This window comes from Diadema antillarum, unplaced genomic scaffold (genome assembly GCF_040938485.1).
Source record: "Diadema antillarum isolate AM-2024a unplaced genomic scaffold, OU_Dant_1.0 seq00000463_RagTag, whole genome shotgun sequence".
Classification (NCBI taxonomy): domain Eukaryota; kingdom Metazoa; phylum Echinodermata; class Echinoidea; order Diadematoida; family Diadematidae; genus Diadema; species Diadema antillarum.
Window position 1 is genome coordinate 1,413,821 of NW_027271434.1, and position 14,001 is coordinate 1,427,821.

The 14,001-nt window shown below is 39.7% G+C and overlaps 1 protein-coding gene across 1 annotated transcript in view; it reads right to left on the reverse strand.

Annotated features, from left to right (window-relative positions):
* The window catches only part of LOC139733244 (uncharacterized), a 43,580-nt gene that overhangs the window by 17,408 nt on the left and 12,171 nt on the right, over positions 1–14,001 (reverse strand). The window contains exons 5-13 of the mRNA XM_071644084.1: positions 12,949–13,055; positions 10,861–11,037; positions 8,954–9,641; positions 7,487–7,691; positions 6,597–6,716; positions 4,961–5,137; positions 4,170–4,253; positions 1,665–1,748; positions 653–745 (exon numbers count right to left, since the gene is read on the reverse strand). Coding sequence (XP_071500185.1) covers positions 653–745; positions 1,665–1,748; positions 4,170–4,253; positions 4,961–5,137; positions 6,597–6,716; positions 7,487–7,691; positions 8,954–9,641; positions 10,861–11,037; positions 12,949–13,055 — 1,735 coding nt within the window. The remainder of the gene's footprint in view (positions 1–652; positions 746–1,664; positions 1,749–4,169; positions 4,254–4,960; positions 5,138–6,596; positions 6,717–7,486; positions 7,692–8,953; positions 9,642–10,860; positions 11,038–12,948; positions 13,056–14,001) is intronic.

The following is a 14,001-nucleotide window of genomic DNA, read 5'->3' on the forward strand; positions in this document are numbered from 1 at the left end:
AGTCTGTCACTCACGTCATCCCCAAAGGAACGCAAACCTCATCACAGCACTATCACACAGTTTCAAATTTGGTACGAACCACATTCCATATGAAATCAAACTGCATCAATTCGTAATTTTTGCCTGAAGCAAAATCTATGGAGGACAGCGGAGTCATAGGTAAAATAGAGTTCCTCCGAGGATTGGCATACAGGCCACTGTCTTACACAAGAGACTTTTACACTTCTATCACTCTTTTGGATGTGACACTGTTGATCATCCCACCAAGACATCTGAAAAGAGCTCGACCGTGCTCTGCAGTTGGCGCCAAATACTAATTATGAAGACTGTGAAGTCTAGCACACTAGTTCTAGAAACAAAACCTGTAGTCATAACAGTGATTTGGTCTAGCATGGAATATCATTTGTTCCTAACGCCAATGCCAATTTTTTTCTCTTACCTCTCATAACTTCCAAAATGAAACATGATGCATAAAGCAGATTTCTCTCAATGTTACTAAACTCTACGCTCCTCTATGCTTTGCACATTGTTGGAAACCTTGGCACAAACGGCTCAAAAGAGGGCTCTCAACAGAGGCAGGGGATGTCTAGGAACATGTGCAGTACACTCAGAAGGTGGCCCTCTGACCTTTGACCTCCTGACCTTCACTTACCTCTTCATCCTCTTCCAGTTCTTCCATTGCTTCTTGCTCCTGATTTATTAGCTGCTCCATCATGCTGGGACCAGTTTCATCCTCCATCTCAACCTGCCAAAAAATAATACACTGCATGTTATTCCTCATTGCATCGTATCCTGGTCTTTTCAATTAAATACCGGTAGTTATACAGAGGGAAGGGCGTGTGTTCTCCATTCCCCCCCCCCCCCCTTCTTCATGAAAGAATACCTTGAGCATGCTAGTGTATCTAAACATGTCATGAAGAATTGGAGCAGAGCAAGAACAGGACCAAATCTAGTCACTTCGGTTACATTGTAACCATTTGAAAGATGTGGATGAGCTGCGTCAGAAAATCAAATATTGCATAAATTTCTCCAATCCTGCTAAAACTCTGGCCCTTGATATCTCAAAGATGCAAGTAAGGGTAGATTTCTACTCTTGCTATGTGTCTGCCTGGTGTCACTGTGCTTTCCTTATCAAAAATGTGATTTTTGTTTCCATTGCATTGGTTGGTTTCAATTTCATACCTTAAATATGATTTGTCCTATCTGCAGTCCTTTGTTATTACGCAAGAACATAAACATATTTAAAAAAACATTAGTATACTTTCCAACAAAAGGATATTAATCTTTATTTACCAAATAAATATTTCAAATGAGTGTGTCTTTTTATGAGGCAACGAGAAAGTTCAAGAGTAACAGTTTACACAATTTAGACTTAGTAAAGAATAATGGATTCCCGTCTTTTCTTCAAGAAACAAATCAACAAAATCACTTCAAGTCAATGTGCTTCACGAATGTACCTTTATGAGTACATACAGGACCATACAGTCTTGAATAATTTCAATGAAGCATTAGCCTCATTAACAGATTTTCCTCTTTTTTTTTCTGTCCGACCAACTACAACAAAGTCGAAATAATAACTTTTGAAATAGAAATATATCAACAGAACAGACATATTCTTAGACTTGACATGGATTGTGCAGTACCAATCGAGAAGGGTCACTGACCTCCGGAATAGCCGCATCCTGCAAGAGCGCCACCACATCCAGCTTGGTGTATTTCCTTGGGGCGAACTCCCAGTGCTCGATGATCTACATTTGACAGAGACAGAGGTACACCAAGTCAATAATGAGAAGCTCATGAGGGGTGATACCATGGGTTTGTGAGTATGGTATCACACAACTACTAGCGAGGTACATGGATTATTAAAGGGTAGGCAATTTTCTGCTTCAGTTGATGTCTGTGAGAGAATGAGTGGTTCTTTAACCCGTTGAAGACTAGTCCCAAGAATACTTGGGCAGGCCTCTATGGGAAATGTGTGTTGTAGCAAAATCAGCCCGTTCTCAACAGGTTAAAAATGAGGTGAAAGCCTACGTTGTATTAACACTGCTTAAGGAGTATATATCAAGGAGAATACGACAGAGATACAGGAAAAGTGCAATATGTGCCCCTACACAGGCAACATTTTGTGGTACGCAAAGAGGTGAAGGGTATCATCATTCCTCTCAAAGATGTCACACTGAGTGTGATGAGAAAGAGCAGGTCTGGCAATAAACCAGTATATGGTATATCTCATCACCTGTATATGTGCCTGATACAAATCAATATTCTATGATACTGACCAGTCTGGAGGAGGTTTTAGCTGCATGCCCAATATTGAGCTCTTCCTTACTCTATTGTTCACCATTGCGAGCAGTGATTTAAAAAATGTTCAAGTTATCACATTTGATGCACATGTGTAGGTCGGTTGTATCACAAAACATGGTACCATATAAAAATGTCGCAATAAAGCCTAAAATATAAGGAGATATCATTATTTCTCAATAAACCAAAACTGTAGACGGTTTATTCTAGAAACAATTTACCCTACAAGAAACATACTTACCTTACAAGACAAAGTGAATCCTATCATTTTTGCCCCGTTCGTACAGTTTTAGCCCTTACGACAATTACTTCTTTCTGGAATGAGTTATATTTTCTGTTCGGTTGTAATCAAGTTCTTTTAAAGGACAAGTTCACCTTCATAAACATAAGGATTGAGAGAATGCAACAATATTAGTAGAACACATCAGTGAAAGTTTGAGGAAAATTGGACAATCGATGCAAAAGTTATGAATTTTTAAAATTTTTGTGTTGGAACCGCTGGATGAGGAGACTACTACAGCTTGTGAGTCATATGCGTACAACAGTATAAAGAAAATGTAAAAGAAAATTCAACATATTTTCACTTTTTTCGCATAATAAAAGAGCTCTTGACTTGCCTCTTTCTAAAGGCAGGGGGAATAATATTACCCATAACATTTGTCGGTAACGAGTCAGGGGAATGTGTACTTTTTTCAAAAGATGGTATTTTGTGAAATTCTCTTTATATTTTCCTTATATTGTTGTACGCATGTGACATCTAAGTTATTCATACACTGGAGTAGTCTTCTCATCCAGCGGTTACTGCACAAAAACTTCAAAAATTCATAACTTTTGAACGGATTGTCTGATTTTCCTCAAACTTTCAATGATGTGTTCTACTAATATTGCTACATTCTCTCAATCCTTATGTTTATGAAGGTGAACTTGTCCTTTAAGTTCCTTTAAGCAAAATCTGAAAGCCAATTTTCTAAAATTTTACGTTTGATTACGTTGCCGTGATCAATTGACAAAAATTATGCATACTCAAAACGATGCCTCGCTCGGATGGCTTCATTTGTTTGATCAACTTGCTACTTTTCTTAGTATTGATATCATAAGTTTAATCATGAACATTATACAATACTTTGTGCATTCCATAAATTCTATAATATTCTAGACATCTTGCATTTTTGCATGTTACGTCATTTTTGACATTGACATACTGTACTAAAAGCCTATATTATAGTTTTGGAACCTACATCCTGCAAGCTTTGCTTTTTAGTGGGTTTCTCATATTACACGTCAATTATACGTCCTTATACATTTGTGCAATTTTGTTTCAAACTGACCATTGTGTTAAAACATTTCTTTTTTAAAATCAAATGGAATATAAAACTTGTATGAAATGTGGAATATGGAACATGAATAAAAAAAAATTAATTACAACTACTGTTTACATTTTGTGAATTTAACAATACTTAACATTGATTATACAGATTAGCATTTTTACATGGGTTGTTTCAATCCTTTACTCACATCTTAGAACTATTTTGAAGCACTACAGCTTAGTTTTTGCTTATAGTAAATAATACCTTCAAAATCAAACTCTTTATACCACAAGACCCTAATCTATAAGCTGGTACAGTGGACTCCCATTATAACAAAGTCCTCGGGACCGGCACTTTTCTTTCGTTATATCTAAATTTCATTATATCCAAACAAATAAACAATAAAAACACACATAGCGTGGATAATGCTATGGCCTGACTTTTTACTTCGTTGTAACCAAAATTTTGTTACACCCATGTTCGTTATAATGGGAGTGCACTGTATTACAAGTATGTTAGATAAAGAACTGCTGTAGCACAGAAATCAAATAATTTCCTTACTCTTCTGATATCCATCTCTCCTCTCCCGTGGATGTCACGTTGCACACAAACTCCCAGCTCCACCAGCAACTCTGCAATGTATACCTAGGGCAGAAAGCAGACACAGATGTGGGTACAAGTGTGCCGAATCTGTAAGTGTACATTCAAGCATACACATACAAGCATTTCAACAATAATTCAGAAACCATTCTGTATATGCACATATGTTTACAGTTACAAATTTTATATTGTACATGCTAAATCAGTAAATGCTTTGTTTAGGTTTATGTCAATTGTTTCTCATGACATCATTTACAGTAAAACACAGTAGCAGCTTATGATAGAACTATGAAGAGCTAGATATTCCTTACAAACAAATGCATAAATTGAAAAGGTGGATAGGTTTAGGTAACTCACAAAATCCAACAGATACCTCTGATGACACATAATCAGCAAGATCAAGCTTTTTCCTACATGAGCCCCAAGACTGGAATAACATCCCTGTATCTCTACGACAAGCACCATCTACTCAGGTTTTTAAATTGAACCTTAAAGCCTATGTCTTCAATCTACATCAATATTTACATACATTATTATTTTATAACTATGTTTCAGGTATGTTCTCATGTTCCATGATACAATATTGAAAATTGTGGTATCCTGTGCATTTTTTGTTTTCCACAGCACCATAAGTATCTTTTCTAGGTAGGATGAGCACTCTAAAAGAGTTCACTATTATTATTATCATATCATCATCATCATTATCAATATTAGGTCATTTTTCATACACTGATATGTCAATGCAGGCATACCTCAAAACCCTTCATTCTGGCGTAGGTCCAGAAGGGCTCAATCTTTGATGTCTTGTCGTTGATGGCGTCCACGATGATGAAGTCAAAGAAGCCGTCCTCGATGGTCTTCTTGAAGGTCTTGAGCAGGCTGACGTGGTAGATGGCCTCCATACCCTCCTCATACTCGTACTCCTGGTACTATTTCACCGAGAGGGGAGAGAATGAGACTCATGCTACTATCCGGTTCACAACAAACAAAACAAACTCAACGAGGTGAGCCTTTTTCAATTTTATGGCATCAAAGGGGAGAGATTTATTGTGTCTGATTAAAATTATTGTGCGTAACGTACTTTGAAAATGTCATCATAATGCTGACATATTTTCCTCTCCCTCAAGATTCTTCGACTGAGTTATTTGACGTGGCAGACCTACCTACGTATCTGATCCAAGATATCAAATTAGCTGGTGTATAATCTCACACTGACAGAAAGACAGACAAGCCAACTCTCACAATGTCACAGACAAATTTAAAATGTTATGTCTGCTGTTCCATTACCTGGTGCATGCAAGAATGACAATCTGGACACCTCCCCCCACCCCCCAAAAAAAAAAAATCAACAACAAAACAAATAGATAGATAAAAAAAAGCAACCAACAGCCAAGAAACAGTATGAAGAAATATGCTTATAAACACATAATTCACATAAGTGCAGCCTTCCATGTTTGAGACTGCACAATTTTGGTTCGATCACCTTCATAGTCATTCTAGTTCGATAAGACATAATCACGGTCCATGCTCCAATGGTTCTGTCTTAGTCTAGCAAGGCTCTAACCATCAGATACTATGGTGGAATCATTTCATCATATCCCCCTTGGAGACCAACATTATCTGTCCCTTACCCATGATATCACTTAATTTTTCCATGGGGAAGAATTGGCCTAGCTACAAGTAATAACTGTTTTTCCGCCCACCTTTAAAGAGACCTCAAAACATATACAGTTGAACCTCTCGTATCCGGACAATTCGGGACCGGGGCTCATCCGGATAAGGGATTTGGCCGGATACGGGAGACTCAATGCTTTATACATCTACACGCTATGTGTCTCAATAGGAGTCATCAGGCTGCCCCAAATTTGAAATCTGGATGGGGCTTCTACTTACCCGTAGATCCCGCGTATCAAACATACGTGTCTGGTATCAGAGCATGCAGTACACTTATACATACATACACATGTACTGATGTAGCCCATTGTAGTACCACACGTAGTAATGTGTATACTGCAACCTTTTCATTGTTACACTCAGTAACAGACCCCAAAATAGAGGTTCGTGTTTGCAAGAATGAAATCATTTTCTTTTATAAATTCTTGGGATGATTTACCTAAATAATTATTAAGAAATGTATCAAGTATATGTAATTCATGTGTGTTTGTGTAGGAGTTCTCAAGGAGTTGGGAATCCCCCTTTCCTCCCGTAATTACATTGTATGAAAAAAAAAAATCACGGCGAGATTGCGTCCGTATAATAGAGAGATCCGGATAAAGGGAGGCCGGATAAGAGAGGTTCAACTGTATGAGAAATGAAACATGTCCACCTGACTGGATTCTGCTAAATAAATGCCCAGTCTGCAAAGGGGTGTCTCAATCTGCTTCTTACCCGTTTCTTGACCATCTTGCCCGACTCGGGATCCCTCTCCATTCCTTCCTTCTCACTCATGAAATAGTCATCCAGACACAGCATGCGTGGGCTTGGACCACCGTTGCCTATCTCTCTCTCCTGCATGGAGAATGGCAAAACAAACTCTTAAGAATTACCGGTGCACATCCAATTCTTGAACCCGCTGTTGACGCACAAATATTATGAGAAACTCATTTGCTGACACAAAGCTATGTAAGAGACCAGTATCTATTGAAGGTTTATACTTGTGTAAAGGTTTCTTTTATTTGAAAAATTTATACACACACACACATGCACACAATGATTGCCAAATGTTATCGAAGTTGAAACATTGACCAATGCACAGTCGAAACATAAGTCTCTACTAAATCAATAGAATTGCTGCAGCCACTGCGGCTGTACTTGGAAATGCTGTGTCAACATATAACATCAAGACATTAACTTATTTACTCATAGCTTAAATCTGTACACATATTCAAATGCCTTGCTGAATGACATGTAAGTAGCAAATTTGAAAAACATCCAAAGTTACATCATGACAGGAACAGAAAAACAACTACTTGACTTTCACTCTTTACAAACTTTGTCCAATTATTTCAAACAGCATTCCACAGCAGAATCTGATTATAATGACTTCAAACCTAATTGAAACAAAAGTGATCCTCCTTTTGAATTCTTTCAGTTAGTACATAAGCTGTCAGATTGTGCACATGAATAGATCAGTGTCATAAGTGTATGCGTGGAAAAGACATCGGTTTGAGTTAATTCCTGAACAGTGGCTGTGAACCAGTGAAGTCTACAGCCAGTAGTACGAAATGCACAAAATCATGAGGAAATTAGAAACTGCAACAATCTTGCGAGCACAGTACCTTGATGAGTTTAGCTATGTAGGACTTGCCACTTCCTGGCGGACCTCGGAGGATCACGCAGATCTTAGGGGGACGTTTCTCCCGGTTGGGTGGATCAAGGATGTCCGTTACCGCCACCACTTCACGCTTCTTGACCTTGGTGGGCGGCGGCTGGGGTTGTTGGGGCATGTCACTGTACAAGTCCTTGTGAGGAGAGTCACGGAACCTTGACATGAAAGTACAAAAGCAGGTTAAGAAAGACAGCGAAGCAAAAGTCACACAACTAAATACAATGTGGGAACTTGCACAACCCTTCCCGGGGCATACAAACTTGGAGAAATATAAAGTTGCAAAGGGCGCAAATACCTTTCCAAATGGGGTGTACACAAACAATTCTCCCTAATGCACACAAATGTGAACATTTTGTCACTAGTGGTCAGGTTCGTATACTCGCCAATGGTTGAAATGATCTTACGCACCAATGTGCAACAAGTGGAGGTTGAGCAGGGTCACACTTTCAATGTTTACTTGTGCGCTTCTGGCAGTGCCGGGTTACTGTGCAGCAGGCATGGACAGAGTTCATGTGCTGTAATTGCGTATACTTTGTCCCTTTTTTTTATATGACAAAAACATTGTCACTTTACAACAGATATGCATTTGCAGAGTTTATCAACTAGACAAATCTTTTCCTATATGCAACAATTGCTGACAAACTATACAAATCTATGGTAGTTTGGAGATAGAACATATTGTTACAGAAAGTAAGTAGTGCCACAATTGTTTGAGTTTTTACAGTAATATGCCATGGCAAGAATTCTTTCATCAGTCTATCACAATGCACTGAGGCAGTTTACATAACAAACACTAATATATGACCCTTACTAACAAGGAGATGAAATAGTCCAAAGTTCCTGCATAGATCTGGCCAAGAATGACTTATTCAATCTCATGAGAACTTATGTAAGATGAAATAATTCTTGGCCCTTCTGATAAATGGTCTTGGAGTGGACAAGATGAAGGGCTTAAAAGGATGGTATAGTTGTGGATTCAGATTTTAACTTTTACAAGATAATTACAAACCAGTTCATGAAATACTAAAAAACATACAATTCTAAGAGGAATTTAAAGTTTATCTGATGAAAATTGGTTTTGAAAAGGTAGAATTATCCAAAAACAAAGAAGAACAAATTGGTCCTAATAGGTGGGTCCCATCTTTTCTTAGGACCTCTTTGTCTTTGGAATCTCAGCCATTTCAAAACCGATTTTAATCCAATAAACTCATGTAAGTGGTTTCTAATTATCTCGTAAAAAAGTTACAACCCGAATCCCCATTTCAACCAAAACTATACCATCCCTTTAAAGCTGTCATATCTAGATAATACTAATAACACAGAAGAAAGTCAAGTAGATATTTTTTTTTTTTTTTTGCACTAGAATGCTGGAATCATGTCATGAAAGAATAACAATGCAGACAACCAAGGAACATACATGTCATCATGACCACGTTTTCCTCTCTCCCCAGTCTGATCTCTAACAGGGCTTAGGCTTCTTCTACCCGGACTGGGCTGGTAGCTCTCCTGGGGCGGCGGTGGGGGTACAGCAGACCACAAGGGGAAGGCAGTTGTCTCCGATGACGGTGGCGGCGGGGGCGGTGGCTTGGGTTGGTAGGACTCCGGTGCCTTCTCCTGCGGGGGAGGAGGGGGAGGGGCTTGTTGGTGGGCCATCATATGCTGCATATAGGACCCCTCCTGCTGTGACTGGTCCGCACCCTGGAATGGTGGATGTGGAAACTGCTGTTGGAACTGGCTCGGCTGCTGCTGCCCACCACCAAACATTGGCTGGTGCCCCTGCTGCTGCTGCCCCTGCTGCTGGTGCCCCTGCTGCTGCTGCCCCTGCTGCTGCTGCCCCTGCTGCTGCTGCCCCTGGTGCATGTGCATGGTATCATGCGGCTGGTGGTGGTAGCTGTCCTGGTGATGGTAACTGTCCTGGTATTGCTCGTCATGAAAATACTCATCCTGGGTTTGGGGCACTTCCAGCGGGGCTTCGTACTGAGATACGTCAGGGGGTTGGGATGGCTGGGAATACTGCTCAGGAGGTGGCATCTGGGATGTGGGCGGTAGGACCGGATCAGTTGGAGCTTCATCTTGGTGCAACTGTGACACATTATCTTCTTCATCTGAGGATACAGGAAACAGACATAATTTAGGAATAAAATAATCAGACCCTTACAGAAAGAAATGCTCATGCTTGCAGGATTTTCCCTGTGTTTAGTACATACTGTAAAAGTGGTTTCTTTTGCGCACAGATACTTTCGCGGTTCCCATCGGTGCTGACTTTTTCGCGTGTTTAAATTCGCGGTCGGCAAAATCTGTGACTTCACAGTCGGCAAAAACTGTTTTACTTTGCACATGAAAACCCAAACTATAATGCAATTATTCTTTGATTTATTAAATAGAAATTAAAATTAAATGCAGGCTTACCTGAAATATCGTCTCTTGAGTACTTTATAACATGCTTGTACCTATATTGCACGGTATCGCTGTGAATTGACTTTCAATACACTCAATGCGCGGAAACTTTGTGTGTGCATGTGCGCAATAGCGTTGTAACAATCGGCGAGTTCAAAACATTTTCGCGTGATGTTAAATTCGCGGTTCAACCTCAAAGCGCGAAAATAAAACCACCGCGAAAGAAACCACTTTTACAGTATGCAGTGATGTCCGAGAGGAGGCAATGAAAAGCATTCCTTAAACTGCACATCACCATATATTTGCTTTTTAATCCACAGTACTGCTAATAAGAATCAAACTTTAGTGCCATCTCCTGCAATGTACTACAATGCTCTTTCCGGTGGGACTGTAGTACTGTCACACCCTCACAAATTTCACGTAAACTTTATGCCCCAGTCACATATAAACACGGATGCTCAAGGATCTACACGGTGATCCGGGGAAATCCGGGGACGTCCGGGGAGATCCGGGGAGATGCGGGATTTTGGTATGACTGTACACATGGTATCAACACGGCAGCTACACGGATAAGGCCGGAAGAGCGCGGCGTCTACACGGACAAACGCGGCATCTACACGGATCAACACGGCATCTACACGGCAGCCACACGGACCACCCCGGATTGCTCTGCCAACACGGCAATCCCCGGATGACGCCGGATGTTTTTGACCTCCAAAAGTTGCCGTGTTGGCTTCCCGGCGTCAACACGGATCTCTCCCCGGATCAGATCCTGGGTGGTTCGGGGTGATCCGGGATGTCTATGTGACTGGGGCATTCCTTAAACCCTCATTCCATACTAATAACAAACACAGTTTGGCAAGCTGCAGCTGTGTGCACTGCTACAAAGTGGGCTTTTTTAGCGGGGGTCACTACCCATTATCTCACCATTTAATGGTGGTAGATTCTCCACCACAGCAGCCATAGAGGACAGCATGATTTTCTGATCCTCCTCCATCAGCTCTTCGCCATTCATAATCCGGATCGAGGGTTGCCGGATCTGTCCGTGCTCATAGTCCACTACATCGACCACCACCGCACTGCTGAGCAAACTCGCAATGGGCTCTGTAAGCAATTGTAGAGACAAGTGGGCAAACGCTATTGAAGAAATCCATCTGACTGACTTGGCAAATGGACCAACTTTGGAGCAGTCAGAAAAATGTAAATGCTGCTCCCAAACTTCATTGGGTTACGACATCCAAGCAGACTGGTCAACTGACCACTGTAAAGCAAGATATTTTCACATCATGAAACTTGTGCAAATTGGAGGCAACAGCCTTTTCCCCTGCATGAAATTTTCACGAATTGCTACTGGCATTCAATGCATCTAAGCGTGACAAGAACTCTTGCATGCATTTTCGCAAATTTTTGGCTCTCGAGAAATGTGCAAAATTAAAATGGAAAGGAACATTTTTTATTTTGCAGTACTGTACTTCGCTAAGAATATCTATCATGATTCCTATTGCACTTTTGAATACCAACATATCATTAAAAAATGAGTTCCTGACACAGGGAAATAAATATTCTAATGAAAAAGATGTTGCTTCCTGTGCAAGATGTTGTTTGTTTCATAAGCACAGAAGATAGAAATTCATTAGATTTTCTGGGAGCCGCCAATGCTGTCTTCAAAATGTCTTCAAGCAGTCATTATCTTTCAAGAATTGGTATAAACTCAATGGCTAATTTTAAAAATGCGACAAATACTAGAATTCACACTCTATTCACAAGAAATTATGTCTTACTAATCTCCACATTACAATCGAAATGGCTGTGATGAATTTGACATACTCAGTGGAATGCAACTTAGCATGATTGGCTGAGTTTTGAAGTGGTATTACCTTCACAAATTCTCACCAACATCTCAGTATCCACCTAGGACATCTGCTCCTATTTCTCTTCATCCATACCCACCATGAAAGCTACTGTCAATATTCCCACAGTCCAACCTCTCCTATCCAGCCTCCCATTACATGGATTTCTCAATTATCCAGACAGAATCTCACCGTTATGTTTTTTTTTTTTCAGTCTAATAAATTATTATGGGTGACAAGGGGATTCCAAACTCAGACAAAATTCCTGCACAAACTCCCACAAATTACATAAGATTTATTCCCAACGTAATTAACATAGATGCACATCAAATTGTCATCTACATAAAATGCATTCAGACATTCACTACCCCAAAACCACAGCAAGAGCAAAGACAGAAAACTTATCATTAAATCAGGGCATGGTACAGGCGATATGATCGTTCATTGAGCACATCATCAGAAAATTATTAACGCAGACCAGCTGACGAGGATGTGACATGTTAATGCAAATTGATACATGCTGTAGCCACCATTGGGTAGGCAGCTGCGTGTATTAAAGAGCTTGTATAGTTTTGGTTTAGACCTAACTTCAGATTTTTAACATTTTTAGTTGAGATAATGAGAAACCTCTTATGAAATATGAAAGAGCATGTAATTCCAAGAGGAATTCAACATTTATTTGATGAAAATTGGTTATGAAATGGCTGAGATACCCAAAACAGAGCAATACTAATAAAATGTGGGACCCGCATTTTATCACGATAGCTTTGTTTTACTTTGTTTATGGATGTCTCAGCCATTCCAAAACCGATTTTCATCAAATAAACTTTGAATTCCTCTTAGAATGGCATGCTCTGCACCATTTCATAAGTGGTTTCTTGGTATCTTGCAAAAAGTTAAAAGCCAAATCCTCAACTCCACCAATACTGTACCATCCCTTTAAACTTTGAGTCTCCTACAAATTTGTATATCCGGCCAAATCCCTTATTCGGATGAGCGCCGGTCCTGACATGTCTGGATAGGAGAGGTCAGACTGTACGCTGAAGAAAATTACACTTGTACTTTAAATTAAAAGCTCATATATCGCACAACAGAGAGAGAGAGAGAGAGAGTGTGTGTGTGTGTGTGTGTGTGTGTGTGTGAGCAAAGTGCAAGTACATCATACCTCTCACATCTATGTCAAAGGGAGGCCGTGATGAGTCTTCATGCTCGTACTCAAATACCAGCGGAGGTAGTCTGTCTCTGTCGGGTGACGGCTCTTTCTCCACTGGTCTGTATCACAGACAGACAGACAGACAAACAAATGATGCAAACATAACTTGTTTAGACTCCAGTTGTTGCTAATGAACTTTGGTTTTAATGAACTCCTGTGACTGGCCTGAAAAAAGAAAAAATAGCATCATATTGAGTCTGTATCGGGATCCTGAATTTCCTCCACGATCATACCAGCAGGGGTTTGTTGCATAAAATGTTTAATCTGAGAAAAACTCAAGTAAGAACATAAAAAAAAATCAGGTTAGTATGATTCTCCCATTGATTTCACACACAAATATTTTTGTTAAAATGAACTTGACTTTTTCTCAGGCAAAAAGATTTATGCAACAGGCCCTAGGGACACATCCCTTTCAGAGTAAATGGCCAGTAACATGCATAATGTATCGTAACACTGCTTCTTCGGTGGCATTAATTTTTCAATGCAATACAATATAAAAAGATAAACTGAAGAAGCAGAAATACGATTCATCATTGCAAGAAGCTGCATGAAATCAATGATTTTGGGATCATAAAAGATAATCTGTGCAGCTCATATACTGGCCAGAAACAGTGGACCACTACATTAGGTGGACACATTCTCCAACACCTGAAGACAAAATGGCATTTCCAATGGGGTAAACTAGACTTTTTGGTGGGTAAAAAAAAAACAAAAAAAACTTTCCAAACAGTGACCGTTAAGGATGTACATTCAACAGTCTATGATATGGATGCATTATGAAAGTCGCTATATGGCAGGAAAAGGAATTTATTACATATTCAATGGATTAAGTCATAATTTTAGAATGTTAATGAGAGGAAGTGGCAGCATTTCAACCAAAACACATTCCAACTACTAGGATTTAGGTAGACGAAGTGATGAGCAACAAGTAAAATTTGTTGTAAAATCTGTCACATAGAATATCGTCACACTGAAGCCAAGTTCTCATGAGCACTGTTATGCACT